The 16,733-nt window shown below is 41.9% G+C and overlaps 2 protein-coding genes across 3 annotated transcripts; one reads left to right on the top strand and one right to left on the bottom strand.

Annotated features, from left to right (window-relative positions):
- Positions 1 to 527: 527 nt before the first annotated feature.
- On the bottom strand, positions 528 to 3,982 carry LOC129360785 (heparan-sulfate 6-O-sulfotransferase 2-like). Of its 2 annotated transcripts, none has more exons than XM_055031191.1 (2): positions 3,141 to 3,982; positions 528 to 2,529 (listed from the first exon to the last, which is right to left on the bottom strand). In XM_055031191.1, exons 1-2 carry the CDS (start codon positions 3,713 to 3,715, stop codon positions 1,737 to 1,739), a joined length of 1,368 nt encoding a protein of 455 aa, XP_054887166.1. In that variant the 5' UTR covers positions 3,716 to 3,982; the 3' UTR covers positions 528 to 1,736. The 2 variants fall into 2 exon arrangements, with proteins under 2 accessions (XP_054887166.1, XP_054887165.1); XM_055031190.1 differs by having other exon boundaries at positions 528 to 2,532.
- A 1,095-nt stretch (positions 3,983 to 5,077) lies between these two features.
- LOC129360709 (NACHT, LRR and PYD domains-containing protein 3-like) lies at positions 5,078 to 16,498 on the top strand. Its single transcript, XM_055031085.1, is given in 15 exon segments — positions 5,078 to 5,177; positions 8,533 to 8,627; positions 8,787 to 8,930; positions 9,047 to 9,154; positions 9,423 to 9,506; positions 9,755 to 9,856; positions 10,659 to 10,728; positions 10,847 to 11,069; positions 11,157 to 12,072; positions 12,074 to 12,931; positions 13,673 to 13,858; positions 14,061 to 14,234; positions 14,374 to 14,547; positions 14,904 to 14,950; positions 15,390 to 16,498. Coding segments are annotated over 14 exon segments (3,702 nt in total). The 5' UTR covers positions 5,078 to 5,177; positions 8,533 to 8,562; the 3' UTR covers positions 15,941 to 16,498.
- Positions 16,499 to 16,733: the final 235 nt, after the last annotated feature.

Consider the following 16,733-nt stretch of genomic DNA (forward strand, 5'->3'; position numbering starts at 1 on the left):
GGAGTTGGACGACAGGGGAGTGTTTGTTTATTATTTATCATGAAGTCACGACTGAATGAAATATGCTGCAAACTGCAGGTAGTAGGAGAGGTATGGAAGTCCATTACTGCCAAGAAATGGAGCCGTTTTTAAAAAACGGCTACTGAAAAACAAACCTGAGACTAAACTTTATTCCAACTCAACAATGGCATTAATATTCATGTTTATCTAAAATGGCTTCATGGCCAGTCATAACGAGTAATGTAGTTAATTTATTAAATATATCTGCATGTAAAGTGAAAATACTTGTTTTTTAAATAACTGGGAGCAACAAAATCAAACTTTCATAAATCATTTGAAAAATTATCAAGGAAACAACCAAAATCCTATGAAACTACTTTTTCCAAAATGAGTTATGATTTGATCTAATTTCTTTTGCTTCTGTACTAAGAATATTTCCTAACATTAAAAGTACTTTGCCACCTCCTGCTGGTAAACCCCAGACTTGCAATTGAGAAACCTTTAAAATCATGAGAGTAAAACAGCAGTTTGATAAATGTAAAAGCATAGTTTATATAAAAAGAGACAAATTCCAATGTTCTACAACATTAGCAGAGAATGCCACAAATTGAGGTACCGATTAACTAATTTTCCTTTTTTGCTGTGAAAAGACACAAGTGAGTACATTTCAAAATATTCAAGACAATATTATGGCAAACATAAAGATTGTTGATCACAAGTCTGTAGTGTTTTCTGAAATAAGAAAAGTCATTTTCTTCCAAGCTGCATTTTCTGAATACCAATGTGGTTAAAGTCCAGAGAAAACAAGGTGAAGGTTGGCGTCATGACAAAAAGAAAAACCTTCCCATTTTTTGACCCGATTAGAAAGTCTGTTTCGACAATCTGTTTAAAGGAGACCTATTATGCAAAATTCACATTTTGCAAACTTTTGTACTTCCACTACTTCTAAAAGAGACTCAAGTTCGAAATGAAAACTTTCCAGACAGTTTTTGGCAGTAAGTTAGTGTTTTTTGGAAAATGAGTCGTTTTAAAAACCTCAAGATTATTGAGTCACTCTGCACAGTCACAAACAGAGATCCAGCACATTTAGTAAGCCGGTCTTAAGGCTGTATTAGATGTACAATGACTGCTGGATAAGACAAGTGTTTTGTTGTTCACCTACCATCCAGAAATTACTTGCTACATTCTTGTTGGTTGTACAGGAGGCTCTACTTCTGCTTTTCAAATGCAGCATTCCCAGAATGCTATGTGGTTCTGGATCAGAGTTCAGTGAAATGGTTAAATATTCTATCAGATGTAATATCTATTGATACTGATCACGTGTCTGTCACAATATATATTGTTAAGGGTTTATTGTCCAGCCCAAGATGTCGGGTTGCGCATTTGTTTGCAGCCATTTTTACCTTACAGTGTTTCATCAGCTTATTTGGATTTAAAGTGACAGAGGCCTTTCATTTTGAAAGGAGCTCAAAATAGGCAGAACTGAGCAAGCTAAAATCTAAGAATAATTTTGTGCAAAAAATGTTACAAACATGGTTTGTATATCCTATAAACATATCCTAGACTGTTCAAGGAAGCATAACAGGTCACCTTTAAAATAAATAAATCAAAGTCACGTTTAAAACATTTCATTGTCACAAAAGAATAAGAGAAGAAGGCATGTACTGAAAATAACCTGAATTAGCAAAAACTGACAAGGCAGCTCTTGGTACGCTTCCTACAAAGACAGCTGTGTGCTACCACTGCTCCACGTTGCCTATGTAGTCCTCCATGGTGCTGTTCTCATCTACATCCCACCAGTCTGACAGAAGCACTTCGGACTCCAGGCTGTCCTCCGTTCGACGCTCTTCGGTCGAGCGCGTTGTTTCAGTCGGCTTTGGCCGCCGCCCTTGTTTTGCTGAGAATCTCCCTCGGAGCCGCCTCCTCTCCTGTTGTCGCCGCTCCCTGGCCTGCCTGCGCTCCTGCTGTCTCGCCACCTGGAAGCGCTGCAGGAAAAGGTCACGGGCGTACTCATACAGCTCCACGTCCCACCGGTTCAGCTGGCGAATCCTCTGCTGCGTCTCGGTGGGTACCTCAACGCTGGAAGCTCGCGTCCCGTTCAGCTGCGTGAAAGGTGCGATGAACTGTAAGTTGAAGGTTCTCTCGAAGAGGTACTGCGTCTTACGCTGGTACTCGGTCAGGCCGAAGAATGCCATCCCTTTCAGGTTGCGCTTGGCGCTGTCCAGTAGCACCGCCCAGCGCTCGTCTTCGCCCATGGCGGAGACGTTGTAGCAACCCACCAGACTGAGATCTGCCAACATGCGGGTCTGTCGGTTGTTGGCCAGGTTGTAGGGGCAGTCCATGAACTCCTGCAGGGAGCAACCCGACCAGTCGTCGCCTGGATAGCAACTTGGCAGCTCTGACAGCGTTGGTGAACGTCCGTCGCACACGTGGAGGGAGGCTTTCCAAGTGGCTCCGCGTTGCACGTGACGCCACTCGCTCAGGTAACGCGAAACGGGATCTCTTAAGATCGTTATGTAGTAATAGTTTCTACTAGAAAGAGGAGAAAACGGAAATTAGTGTTTGCAATTAGGACAGTAGCAATAAGCAAAAAATTAATTAATTGTATGATAAATTAAAACAAACTCAATTTCCATTTGCATGACTTATCGTTTTTCTTTTTTTTTTTTTATTAAAAAACTGAATAACCAAAACTTTCAGTCTGGTGCTTTGGACTCAACTCGTCCTTTCATTCAAGGACTATTTTGTCTACAGAAACGTCATAATTTATTTTATTTATTGTTTCTGTTGTTTTGTTTATTTACTTTGGATATTTAAAAAGATATTCTGATTCCAGTGTTAAAATGTCCATTACAATTTAAAGTTTACTGATCTTTGAGAATATGTTCTTGTAATATTATGGCATTACAAGAATGTTAGTTGAAAATGGTCTCAAAATAACAATTGATATTGTTTATCAAAATAACTTCTAGGACAATTTGTTGTCCAGCTAAATTTGTTATAATGGCAGGCCTAAATTTCTAGATTTTCAATACATTAGGTTTATATTGGTATTCCCCAGCTATTATTTTCCATTTACATCAAAACCTGGAAGATAAAAATTGCTCAATAACGTGAATTTAACGTGATCTTCCTCTAACCTTGGCTGGTTTTTCTGGGCCTCTCTGGAGTCCATGCGCGATGGGACACAGTGGGTCAGCTCAGTCCAGTCCGCATGAAGCCCGCAGCTCCATCCGGTGGAAAACCGAGAGAAGAGCCAGGTTTCCTTCTTACCTGGCCGGAGGCAGGTGCACTTCTTCTGGCCTGCGTGACACTCACAGGGCCTCTCCAGCTGGATGTTACGCACCAGGTGTCGCCCAAAAGTTGTGCCCCCCGTTTTCTGGATGTGCAGAAATACAATGACATCATCGCCTTTGATGTTGAAGTCCACTTCCCGGTTCAGGTCGGCGCTGGTGAAGTTGAAACGAGGGACAAATCGGGCCAAAGCGCCGTCTTCTGTGATGTAGGGGTCCTTCTGGAGCCCGACCTGCGATTCACCGTCGCCGGTTCGGATGCCAGGTCCGCCCCTGAGGGTGAACCAGGCCCCCAGCTGGTGGAGCATTTGGCACTCGGAGCTGCTGGGACAGGCATACTGGACCATGAAAACGCCGAAAACCGCCACCATGAGCAGGAAGAGCAGGAGCCGCTGGTGGCTGCTGGTGGACTTCTCATCCATCTTCCCGAACCCGATGAAAAACCATCCCTCGGGTCCCCGTTTCAGAGCAGCAGACAGGAAACAATAACAATGCAGCTGAAAGCCGAGAGCGAGCGGCGTTAGGTAACCAAGTAGTGAATCACAGCGCAGCGCTGTCCGGGTCCATCTGGGTCTTACGAGGCAGAACCGGGCGGTTCTGTTAACTCTTGTGGACGGTTTAGTGGTTTAAAATGATCTTCTTAACAGGGCTAATGCTCATCTTCAGCACCAATCGATTCTTGACCTTTCTTCCCGTGAGTCACTGCGCGTAAACGTGCGTCATCCCGCTACGTCAGCGTGGACTTCATTTCCAGTGTAGTTTTTTTAGGGTAAAAATGCAAGGAGTTGCCTACAAATGTTTTAAATGATTCAAAAATAAAACAAGAGGTTTCCGAAGAAACATTTTTTAACCAAACATTTAATTAAAAATGCTGAATATGATACTTTAGTTGAAATAACGTCATGAAGAGAAAAATTCATGAAGGTGTGAACTGACAAAATTTATATGAAAAGCAGTTTAAAAATGAAATTCCTGTTACTACATTCACCAGAGGTGTTAAAAATCCAGGTACTATTGAAATAAATGGCTCCATTAAAACGTGGGTAAATTTTTTTCTAATTTTTATAGAAATGATAAAAATGTAATTCTTATGATAAGAAGAAATTTATTATGATATCAATATATAATAGATGTTTATAAATGCATAGATCTTCATCTGACATTGTTTGCATGTATGCAAGTTTGTAAGCTTGAACAACATAAAGCCACAATAAACATCTGAATGAGTGATTATGTAATATGATACGATATGTATATGAATGCATTAGGAAATTTCTTTCTTATTTTGAAATTAGATAATTTATTTGAATGATTTTTTTATTTCATTGCAGTATTTAAAATACCAATATTTGCACATAAATTCATGTTTTGGTCTGACTATTGACATCATTTTTAATATTGAATCAAATTTTACATTCATTTACTCAGTACTCAAGTTGTTGTTTTTGATCAAAGACTTTTTACTCCTACTTAAATTATTTCTAGGGAAATAATTTTACCTGAAAACAAATATTGTTTCATTTTGTCTTAATTTCTGTGCTGCAATCTGAAGTAGGATTGTAGTTCTCACAATGAGCCACCAGGTGGCGGCATTTAACAATCATGACCTCAAATCACAAGCCAAACTGTTTTTCTCTGATCCATCCAGCTGGCTGTACTTGGTACAGATCATACAGATTGCGTTTTTAAACAAAAGAAGAAGACAATGTCATCTGCGATAGGCCTTTAGAAAAAAAGGAAGTGACGCACCTTTCTTTGAGAAACTATTAAGCGGGAAAGAAAAAGTCCGTCAGTGTCACTTGTTGAAACAGAAAACTAGTTATAGATTTAGATATTGTGCACGGAGAAGAATAAATTCACACCGCAGTAAGAGGGGACTGAAAGGTAAGTAAAGTCTAATAAGTAGGAACGACTGGAATCCAAATTTAGTCGACCAGGAAACTGCAGACTTCTACCAGGAAAAGCAGTGGGAAAAGGACGTCAGTGTCATAAAATGGTGGTGTTTGCGGTGGTGAGGCAGCACGCTGGAGACCCAGGTAAGTGAACGGTGGTGTAATTTAATAACAAAATAATCCACAAAAACAGTCCAAACAGTAGTCCGCGGCCAGGCAGCACGGCTGAGCAGAAGCCAGGGCTCACACCGGTAGCAACTGGTCTTAAGGGCGGCACAAAAAAACAACAACGACAATCTGACTGACAATGACAAACAACGACAATCTGACTGACAATGACAAACAACGACAAGGACCCGACGAGGAACAAAGGACACAGGAGGGACTAAATACACTGAGGGTAATCAGGAGAACAAGACACACCTGGGAACAATCAAGGGGAAGACAGGACAACGAGGAGAACTCAGGACACAGAAACTCAGAATTAAACACAGAACCTGACAGTACCCCCCCCTTAAAGGGCGGCTACCAGACGCCCAAAACCAAAATCCAAAACTCAAAAACCAGGGGGGCGGAGGGGCGACAGAAGGAGGGCCAGAGTCCAGAAAACAAAAAACTACCCACAAAAGGTGGGCGGAAACACAAGGAGGGGCCAAGAGTCCAAAACTAAACAGAAAGTGGGCAGAGGCGTCGAGGGGGATCCGGTGGGCGTCCTCGGCGCCCCACAGGGGAGGTCCGGGGGGCGTCCTCGGCGCCTGCGGCAGACCCACAGGGGAGGTCCGGAGGGCGTCCATGGTGCCGAGGAACACTAGGGGGCACTGGAGGAACACTAGGGGGCACTGGAGGAACACTAGGGGGCACGGGAGGAACACTAGGGGGCACGGGAGGAACACTAGGGGCACGGGAGGAACACTAGGGGGCACGGGAGGAACACTAGGGGGCACGGGAGGAACACTAGGGGGCACGGGAGGAGCACTAGGGGGCTCGGGAGGAGCACTGGGAGGCTCGGGAGGAGCACTGGGAGGCTCGGGAGGAGCACTGGGAGGCTCGGGAGGAGCACTGGGAGGCTCGGGAGGAGCACTGGGAGGCTCGGGAGGAGCACTAGGGATCTCGGAAGGAGCACTAGGGATCTCGGAAGGAGCACTAGGGATCTCGGAAGGAGCACTAGGGATCTCGGAAGGAGCACTAGGGATCTCGGAAGGAGCACTAGGGATCTCGGAAGGAGCACTAGGGATCTCGGAAGGAGCACTAGGGATCTCGGAAGGAGCACTAGGGATCTCGGAAGGAGCACTAGGGATCTCGGAAGGAGCACTAGGGATCTCGGAAGGAGCACTAGGGATCTCGGAAGGAGCACTAGGGATCTCGGAAGGAGCACTAGGGATAGAGGCTGCCGGAGCAGCGGCACGAGGAGCAGAGTCCACGGAGGCCGGAGCGGAATCCGGCGGAGCAGGAGCCGGAGCCGGAGCGGAATCCGGCGGAGCAGGAGCCGGAGCGGGATCCGGCGGAGCAGGAGCCGAAGCCGGAGCGGGGTCCGGCGGAGCAGGAGCCGAAGCCGGAGCGGGGTCCGGCGGAGCAGGAGCCGAAGCCGGAGCGGGGTCCGGCGGAGCAGGAGCCGAAGCCGGAGCGGGGTCCGGCGGAGCAGGAGCCGAAGCCGGAGCGGGGTCCGGCGGAGCAGGAGCCGAAGCCGGAGCGGGGTCCGGCGGAGCAGGAGCCGAAGCCGGAGCGGGGTCCGGCGGAGCAGGAGCCGAAGCCGGAGCGGGGTCCGGCGGAGCAGGAGCCGAAGCCGGAGCGGGGTCCGGCGGAGCAGGAACGGCAGCCGGAGCGGGGTCCGGAGCAGGAACGGCAGCCGGAGCGGGGTCCGGCGGAGCAGGAACGGCAGCCGGAGCGGGGTCCGGCGGAGCAGGAACGGCAGCCGGAGCGGGGTCCGGCGGAGCAGGAACGGCAGCCGGAGCGGGGTCCGGCGGAGCAGGAACGGCAGCCGGAGCGGGGTCCGGCGGAGCAGGAACGGCAGCCGGAGCGGGGTCCGGCGGAGCGCACGAGGAGCTGAGGATGGAGCTGGGATGGGCTGCCGGAGCGGATGTCTGGCCTGGGAGGCAGAGGTTTAGCATCCCAGGCCGCAAAGGCTGTCCGGCGTATCTCCTCTGCCTCCCGCTGCAGCTCCACCAGCGCGGGGTGCGGGAGACGAGGAACCCAATAGTCCAATAGCAGGCCCAGGCGTATCGCGAACCCTGGCCGTCTCAGGGCGAACGTGGACGTGGTTTTTGACTCCTCGTACTCACCGATGGTTCGGAGTAGCTCCTCTAAACCCTCTGGGTCCATGATTTTAAAGCGTGCCTCACCGTATTTTCTGGTCGGATCCTTCTGTCATAAAATGGTGGTGTTTGCGGTGGTGAGGCAGCACGCTGGAGACCCAGGTAAGTGAACGGTGGTGTAATTTAATAACAAATAATCCACAAAAACAGTCCAAACAGTAGTCCGCGGCCAGGCAGCACGGCTGAGCAGAAGCCAGGCTCACACCGGTAGCAACTGTCTTAAGGGCGGCACAAAAAAACAACAACGACAATCTGACTGACAATGACAAACAACGACAATCTGACTGACAATGACAAACAACGACAAGGACACGACCACAAAACAAAGGACACAGGAGGGGCTAAATACACTGAGGGTAATCAGGAGAACAAGACACACCTGGGAACAATCAAGGGGAAGACAGGACAACGAGGAGAACTCAGGACACAGAAACTCAGAATTAAACACAGAACCTGACAGTCAGCCATTACGTTTGGGAAAATTTTTTGATTAATTAACAGACTTTACGCAATAAGTGAGTGTAAAATAACTGAATGATTATAGAAGCATTTTGATTTTCCGATTGCATAATCGTAGCACTTTATTTGAAGGGTTGTTCATAAGACTGACACGACACTGTCGTATTGCGACATAACATGTTATGAACATGAAGGAATCTTTATCAATGTTTATGACTTTTGGCGCGAAGTGTCATTCGGTAAATAATGACAGATCTTATTCTCTGATATGTTTATTTTTGGTTTCCTCCTTTACATCTGTAGCAGCAGCATAAATGGCATGAAAAACAGATAGTGTAAGAAATGAAAAGTGAATAAACTATTGTCATTTCCAGAGTTAATTCCCGATCCCACTGTGCTACTCATCCATCCATCACTTGCATCTTCTCCCTTTGTGTTATAAACTTTATATTAAAACAGAAAATAATAATTATTTATAAACTAGGCATAGTTTCTGTTGTTAATCATTTCAAACACCATCAGATGTAATACAGTGCTCTGTTATGACTGATGCACTGTCATTTTGTGTCTTAATAGGTTGTTTGTGTGAGTGTTTGGTATTCTGCCATGAATCTCCTCCAGCAGGACGTTTTACCACTTGGAGAGGATGAAAGGGCAAGGAAAGTTCAAAGGTCAGGCCAACTTCCAATAGGAATAATGACTTATTTATCTTAATCTGTGCTCAGCGTTATTATGTTGGCGAACAGAAATTGTCAGCTGCAAACATGTTGCAGGGTTTGTTTTAATTTTAAAAATGCTTGATATCATTTGCATTTTCTGTTGTTCTGAAGGCCAGTTGTCCAGCAGCACATTGAAGACACTGCTAAACCTGAAATTACTGGGCCGGTTCCAGTTCCTGACCCAAGCTGTGTGTCCATGAAAAGTGACTGGTCCAAGCAGTCTCCTCCCTATTTCAGTGCATCTGTTGATGAGAGGTAAAACAGAAAAAAAAACATTTTATATATGACAAAAATACTATTTATTTAAAAATATTGTTGAAGCTTGAAGCATACAATGAAATATGTCAGAATTGTTGGTGTTTTTGTTTCAGAATCAAGGCCAAGTCACATTTTTCAGTTGGTAGTTGTTCTTCGTCCTGGACCAACAGGTCAAAGGAAGACATCATTAATTTTAAAGAACTTCCACCTGCTGATCAAATGTAAGCTACAACTCATTCTGCCAAAAAGCAGATTTTGACACAATTAAATGCTTGATTGTCTTTGTTTGACCTGCATACTTTAGCTATTTAAAAATGTTCATACAAGTGTTATAAAGAAGTGGATTTAATAATCTAGAGTTTTTGTTTTTGTTGTTTCCTATGTATGTTTTCTTATTGTCATTAATTAATTTGCATGAAAGTACTTCTGTTATGTTAAAGTTATGTTATGTTAAAGTTAATGTTGCTCTCCAATGTTTTTCCTCAACAGAAGTCATCAAAGAAGATACTTACTTTCCTTTCAACCAAATGACAGTGACTGCCATCTAAAGGAACGTGAACCTTCTACAAAGAAGTATGCTACTGAAAAGTGTTTCATATTCACAAGCTTTTGAAGTGATATTGTATATAGAAATAAAAAGCACATTTAAAAGTGATATTAAAAAGAACACATATTAATTCAGTGAACTATTTTACATAAGAATAATTGGTGAATTTGATATCTCTGAAATCAAACAAATCTTGATTTTATCAAAGTTATGTGAATGATTATGACACTAATAGTAACAGTTCAAGTGTATTTATTGTCTGTTTATCCATTAGGAGGAAACTGGACTGTTCAGACTGCACTGAACCTGATCTCGAACCTGGATTCGAAAATAGTGATTCACGCTCTGGAGATGGACTCCATGATGCAAATCACAGGTGAGGATTGGTGGTAAAACCTTGATCATGTGGGATTATGATACTCCCAGTTGTAAGGTCTAATATTTGTCATTTATCATTCTGCGTGAAGACAAGTTGAGACTCTTTATCTGCCACTATTTTCTAAAATTTCTCTCTCAAGAATCAACCCCCTTCAGAGTTCCTGAAGGTCTTTTAGACTTTGTTTATCGGTTTGCTTTGATTTAGGGATTACTTAATTGCAATCCCTGTACTTGGCATTTCTCAGATTAAGTATAGGGACCTATTGTTCTGGTATTCTGACCAGCAAATAATCTGCACAGTGTAGTAAGAGAAGGATGAGAGAGACTGTAGGCGAGTTAATGGTTTCTATTGACTTTCTTAACGCCACAGAAGAGCCACAGACTGACCTTCTATTATTGGTGCAGTAAATCATGCAAAAGGAAACCAGTCATTGAGGGCTTATATTATACAATAGATGGACATACAGTACTGTTAAATAATGGCGGTGTCATATAATATTCTCATTTTCTGACTAGCGGAAGTTTCTGTATATTAAAGTTAAAATAACTTAATACTTTGAATGCATCATTTTGTTTATTAGATTTACTTTTTAAATTGAGAAATAAGTAAACTTTAATAGTATTCATAGTAGGAGGAAATATTCTGATTTTAAACCTGAAATTTAGAAAATCCTTTGAACACATGCAGAATTGTTATGCAAAGCTGTTTTTAGACTTCACAAAATGTCTGTAATTGAAGGCAAATACAAAGTAATGACGAGGGCTTCTGAAGTGTTTTACTTTGATTTTTTTTTTTTCAGATTTGAAAATGAGAGCATGAAGTTTACCAGTCACCAATCAACCCAGCAGCACCTCAACTCCATATTTATGGTCTGTACATTAACACCAAATCTGCTGTAGTGACTGAAAATGATTTGGTTACCAAGCAGAAGGAATGTTTAGATATTTTTTATACAGTCCTTGTAATTGATTTTCTAATCTGTTTCAGGCTTTGGAGGAAAACATTGTTGCTTTTGTCAGGAATGAATTGAATCACATTTTTAAGGCTGTGGCTTCTGGTTGCCCAGAAGACGGTCAAAGCAATGTGAAGGATGTGTCGAAGGGTGAGGATGAAGAGCAGAAGAGGAGCAGCAGAGAGGCAGTTCTGAAACTTGCCATGAACTTCCTGAAGACCATGAAGCAGGAAAAGCTGGCTCACCTTCTACAATGTGGTGAGGATTTAATGTGTTGGCTACATAATAACGTAAAATTTTCTTTTTTTTTGATTGATTTGTTAAATATTCTGTCTCATCTTTCAGGGACTAGTGCTGCAGTTGGTCAACGTAAGCTTAAATCTAAGCTGAAAAAGAACTTCCAGTGTGTGTTTGAAGGGATTGCTAGACAAGGAAACCAAACCTGTCTGAATCAGATTTACACAGAGCTCTTCGTCACAGCGGGCGGGAGAGCATCAGTCAGCGATCAACATGAGTTCATGCAGATTGAAACCGCCAGCAGGAACTCAGACAGAGGAGAAACCAAAATCACACACAAACAAATATTTGAGAGTTTTCCTGAAAAACTTCGACCAATCAGAGCAGTGATGACAAAGGGAGTGGCTGGCATTGGCAAGACAGTCCTGACACAGAAGTTCACTCTGGACTGGGCTGAAGGCAGAACCAACCAGGACGTCCACTTTGTGTTTCCATTCATGTTCAGAGAACTGAATGTGCTGAAAGAGAAGAAGTTCAGTTTGATGGGACTTGTTCATCACTTCTTTACTGAAACCAAAGAAATCTGGGACTTTGAAAAGTTCCAGGTTGTTTTCATCTTTGATGGCTTGGATGAATGTCGACTTCCTTTAGACTTTGACAACAACGAGATCCTGACGGACGTGACGGAGTCTGTGTCTGTGGATGTGCTGTTGACGAATCTCATTAGAGGGTACTTGCTTCCTTCTGCTCGCCTCTGGATAACCACGCGTCCTGCAGCAGCCAATCAGATTCCTCTTGAGTGTATTGACCTGGTGACAGAAGTCAGAGGGTTTGCCGATCCGCAAAAGGAGCATTATTTCAAGAAGAAAATCAGGGATGAGGAGCAGGCCAGGAGGATCATCTCCCACATCAAAACAACGAGATCTCTCCACATGATGTGTCACATCCCCGTTTTCTGCTGGATCACAGCCACAGTTCTGGAGGATGTGTTTAAAACCAGTGAGGGAGAAAAGCTGCCAAAAACTGACTGAGATGTACATCCACTTCCTTGTAGTTCAGACCAAAGTAAAGAGCTTGAAGTACGACGGAGAAGATAACCACTGGAGTCCAGAGAACAGAAAGATGATCAAATCTTTGGGAAAACTGGCATTTGAGCAGCTACAGAAAGGAAACTTAATCTTTAATAAATCAGATCTGGAAGAATGTGGCGTTGACGTTCGAGCAGTCTCCATTTCTTCAGGAGTGTTCACTCAGATCTTCAAAGAGGAGAAAGAAGGCCTGTACCAAAACAAGGTGTTCACTTTTGTGCATCTCAGTGTCCAGGAGTTTCTAGCTGCTCTTTATGTCCATTTGATGTTCCTTGACTCTGACGTCAATCTTCTGGAAGACGAGAACTCATCTGAGTTTGAAGATTTCTACCAGACTGCTGTGAATATGACACTCAAAAGTCCCAATGGACATCTTGACTTGTTTCTCCGCTTCCTCCTGGGCCTTTCACTGCAGAGCAATCAGACTCTGCTGCAAGGCCTCCAGAGAAAGTCGAGCGTCGGCACACAGGCGGATATTAGCCCAATTATTATTAATGATACAAGTCAATACATCAAAAAGAAGCTAAATGAAGGTCTTTCTGTAGACAAGAGCATCAATTTGCTTTACTGTCTGAATGAACTAAATGATCATTCCTTAGTAGAAAAGATTCAAGAGTCTTTGGCCTTGGAGAAACTTTCCACAGACGAGATGTCACTGGCAGACTGGTCAGCACTCGCGTTCCTTTTGCTGTCCTCAGAAAAAGACCTGGATGTGTTTGAGCTGAAGAAATACTCTGCCTCAGAAGAGGCTTTCTTGAGGCTGCTTCCTGTAGTAAAAACAGCAAACAAAGCTCTGTAAGTACCGCTATGATTAGCGGTAAAATTTACTGGTTCACTAACAAAAAATAATTAATGCAAGATATGAACTTGTGGTCAAATATTTGTCGACATAATTTACAAAAATACTACATTCTCTGATGTTAGCTTTTGGCCTTTTGGATTCTTGTTAAAAATACTTGCTTGTGCTGCAGTGTGAATGCATGTAGGCCTGCCACAATAAGCAATAAATCAATTAATTGCACGACAAATTAAAATTGACTATTTCCATTTGCATGATTTATTGTTTTTCTTTCTACGAAGAACTGGATGACATAAATCTTCAATCTGGTGCTTTGGTCTCTCAAAATTTTTAAGACAAATTTGAGACTTCATAATTTTATTTATAGTTTATTTTTTGTTGATTTATTTTGGATGTTTATATCCAAAATTGTTAAAATTGTTTGAAATTAGAGAATTTGTTTTTGTATTTTTACTTTTTAAATGTTTTTTTTTTCACATATTTGTTAAGCTATCAGTGTGTCCTGACAGTTTGTTATAGATAATCTGATAAAAATCTATTTTCCTCCCTCTATGTGGTTCTCTTGCCATCTGCAGAAATATATTCCCTATTGTGTTTTTATTTTTCTACAAAGTACACATTTCAAAGAAATAGCTTATTGTATGAAATTAAATAAAGAAATCCTGGAAATAATTTGTGGAAGTATTTATGTATATGAATTGATTTTAGTCTGACATTTTTCAAACTTTTCCTTTCAGGCTGAGTGGTTGTAACCTGTCAGAAGGAAGCTTTGAGTCGTTGTCCTTGGTGCTCGGCTCCCACTCATCTGCCCTGACAGAGCTGGACTTGAGTATCAACGACCTCAAGGATTCAGGAGTAAATCAGCTGTCAGCTGGTCTCAAGAGTCCTTATTGCAAACTGGAAGTACTCAGGGCTGGTTTTATGTTTTTGTTCAATATTTTTATCATTTTAAATAAGATATAACATTTTGCTTTATTTCACAATAAATAAAATTGCTGTGAAGTGCTTTGTTATTAAGCACTTGTTTTAAGGTGATAATAATTATTCTTTTTATTATCTAATAGAAAACTAATGGGTACAGTTCTTGCTGAATAGTTGTCCAAAATGTGTTTTTTATGCCAACAGGTTGAGTCTCTGTAACCTCAACGAGAGGAGCTGTGAGATGCTTTCCTTTGTGCTCAGCTCCAAATCCTCTATTCTGAAAGAAATGGACCTGAGCAACAATGACTTGGAGGACGTGGGGGTGAAGCTGCTCTCTTCTGGACTGGAGAGTCCTCACTGCAAGCTCCAAAACCTCAGGTCAGATTAACCAGTGTTATTCGATATGAGGTTGAACAGACTAATCCAAAGGTATTGATGTATTTGTCTGTTAACAGACAGATGAATGTGCATTGCTCAGGCTTAGCATTTTCTTGATTGGGTTGTGGTTTGTCTGCAGACTGTCTGGGTGTTTGGTCACAGAGGAGGGATGCAGGTCTCTGTTCTCAGCGTTGAGCTCCAACCCGACCCATCTGACCGAACTGGACCTGAGCTACAACCATCCGGGAGAAGCAACAGTGAAACTTTTCTCTGCAAAGCTGCAAGATCAAAACTGGAAACTGGATGTTTTAAGGTGTCAGTTGGATGAATGGAATTATTTTATGTGTTAATATGAGTAGATTATTACTCATATAACAAATTATTGTTATTTTACTGTCATTATCAATAGTTTTTATTTTGTTTGTTATATAACTAACATTATGCAAGTATAGTATATGGTATATATACATTAACGGGAAGTTGGTAATTATTCTGATTGTTATGAGAGTCAGTTTATAATTTTTTTTATGTAATATAATTTACTTGTTTCTTTATGACATTAAATTGAACAGGCATATAAATACCAAAACATGTTTTAATTACACATTTCTGATAATTCAATTGTGCTTAAAGAGACTGAATTACTTTGTTTTTTGTTTTGTTTTGCAGGATAGAGCCTTTTGGAGAACAATGGCTGAGACCTGGCCTGAGAAAATGTAAGTATAATTTTAAATAAGCTGCACAAACTTCCTATATTTCACCTGAAACCATACACTGCAAAAACATAAAATCTTTCCAATTATTTTTGGTCTAGTTTGTATTGCAAATATCTTAGTATACTTGAAATAAGACAAAGCTAACAAATAAATGTTCAGCAAGATATAACAATAAGTAAACTTTTTTTTATATAGCACTTTTTACAAGTCAGAAACTACAAAGTACTTTAAAAAAGACATAAAAATATATAATGAAACAGACACAAAAGGCTTATTTTAAGTTAATAACTTTGATTAAAAAGTATTTGTTCCACTGACAGATTATTTCACTTATAACACGGTAAAATGTCTTGTTAAACTGAAGTAATCTGCCAGGAAGTAGCACTTTTTAAAATGTATATTAATGAATTATGGACCTAAAAGAAGTTTCCTCTTTCAGATTACTTTAAGCCCACATTTGACCCAAACACTGTTAACAGACAGATAAAACTGTCTGAAGACGACAGTAGGGCCATACATGTGAGAGAGGACCGGTCCTATCCTGACCACCCAGAGAGATTTCAGGACTGTCCTCAGCTGCTGTGCAGTGAGGATCTGACTGGTCGCCATTACTGGGAGGTGGAATGGAGCGGATGGGTGGATGTTTCAGTGAGTTACAGAGGAATAAGCAGGAGAGTGGAGAGAACAGACTGCAGGTTTGGTGGGAATGAGAAGTCCTGGAGTCTGAGCTGTTCAGATGGGGGTGGGTACTATGTTTACCACCAGAAAAGAAGATCATTTATCTCACACTTATCCGCTGCGCCTAAGAAGGTAGTGGTGTATGTAGATTACTCAGCTGGAAGTGTGTCGTTCTTCAGAGTCTGTGATGATGCTCTGATTCACCTCTACACCTTCAACACCACCTTCACTGAACCTCTGCGTCCAGGGGTCGGCTTTAGATTCAGGCTCAGGTCCAAATTTGATTCCTTTGCATCGTTATGCTCCCTGTGATCTATCACCTGAAGAACATCTCCAGGATTTGAGGACTAATGTCTCAGCCAGAGCTAGAGAAACTCATCCATGTATTTATCTTCAGTTGCATTGATTACTGTAACAGCATCTTCACAAATCTGTCCAACAAATCAATCAAACAGCTGCAGCTGATCCAGAAGCTGCTGCTTGTGTTCTTACTAAAACCAGGAAGATAGAGACATAACAGCAGTCTTAAAATCCCTCCACTGGCTCCCTGTAGCTCAAAGAATAGATTTTAAAATACTGTTAGTTTACGAACGGTTTAGCACCACGATGCATTAAAGATCTGCTGTTGTTGTATCAACCTTCCAGAACCATCAGGTCTTCTGGTTCTGGTCTGATCTGCATCCCCAGAACCAGAACCAAACAAGTAGAAGCTGCTTTCAGCATCTATGGACCAAACATTTTGAATAAACTTCCAGAAAACTGTAAAACAGCTGAAACTTCCTTTAAATCTTGTCTAAAAACGCACCTGTTTAGAATTGTATTTGAAATGTAATCAATTAAAGATGTAATGATGGAACTTAACTTAATGTATTGTTTATTCTATGTTGCATGACTTTGTGTTTATGATGTAAAGCATTTCGAAATGCCTTGCTGCTGAAATGTGCTGCACAAATAAAATTTGATTGATTGATTGTGATCAGATTTTACACTGACCCGATGGCTCAGTCTGCAACATTAACTCCACCCACTATGTATTGATTTATATTTGATGTCTGTTTTGGTATGTTTAATTGTTTATATTTTTTAACTTTGATATTTTGTCTTT

Source organism: Poeciliopsis prolifica, unplaced genomic scaffold (assembly GCF_027474105.1).
Source record: "Poeciliopsis prolifica strain line A6 unplaced genomic scaffold, Auburn_PproV2 SCAFFOLD006, whole genome shotgun sequence".
NCBI classification, from domain to species: Eukaryota; Metazoa; Chordata; class Actinopteri; order Cyprinodontiformes; family Poeciliidae; genus Poeciliopsis; species Poeciliopsis prolifica.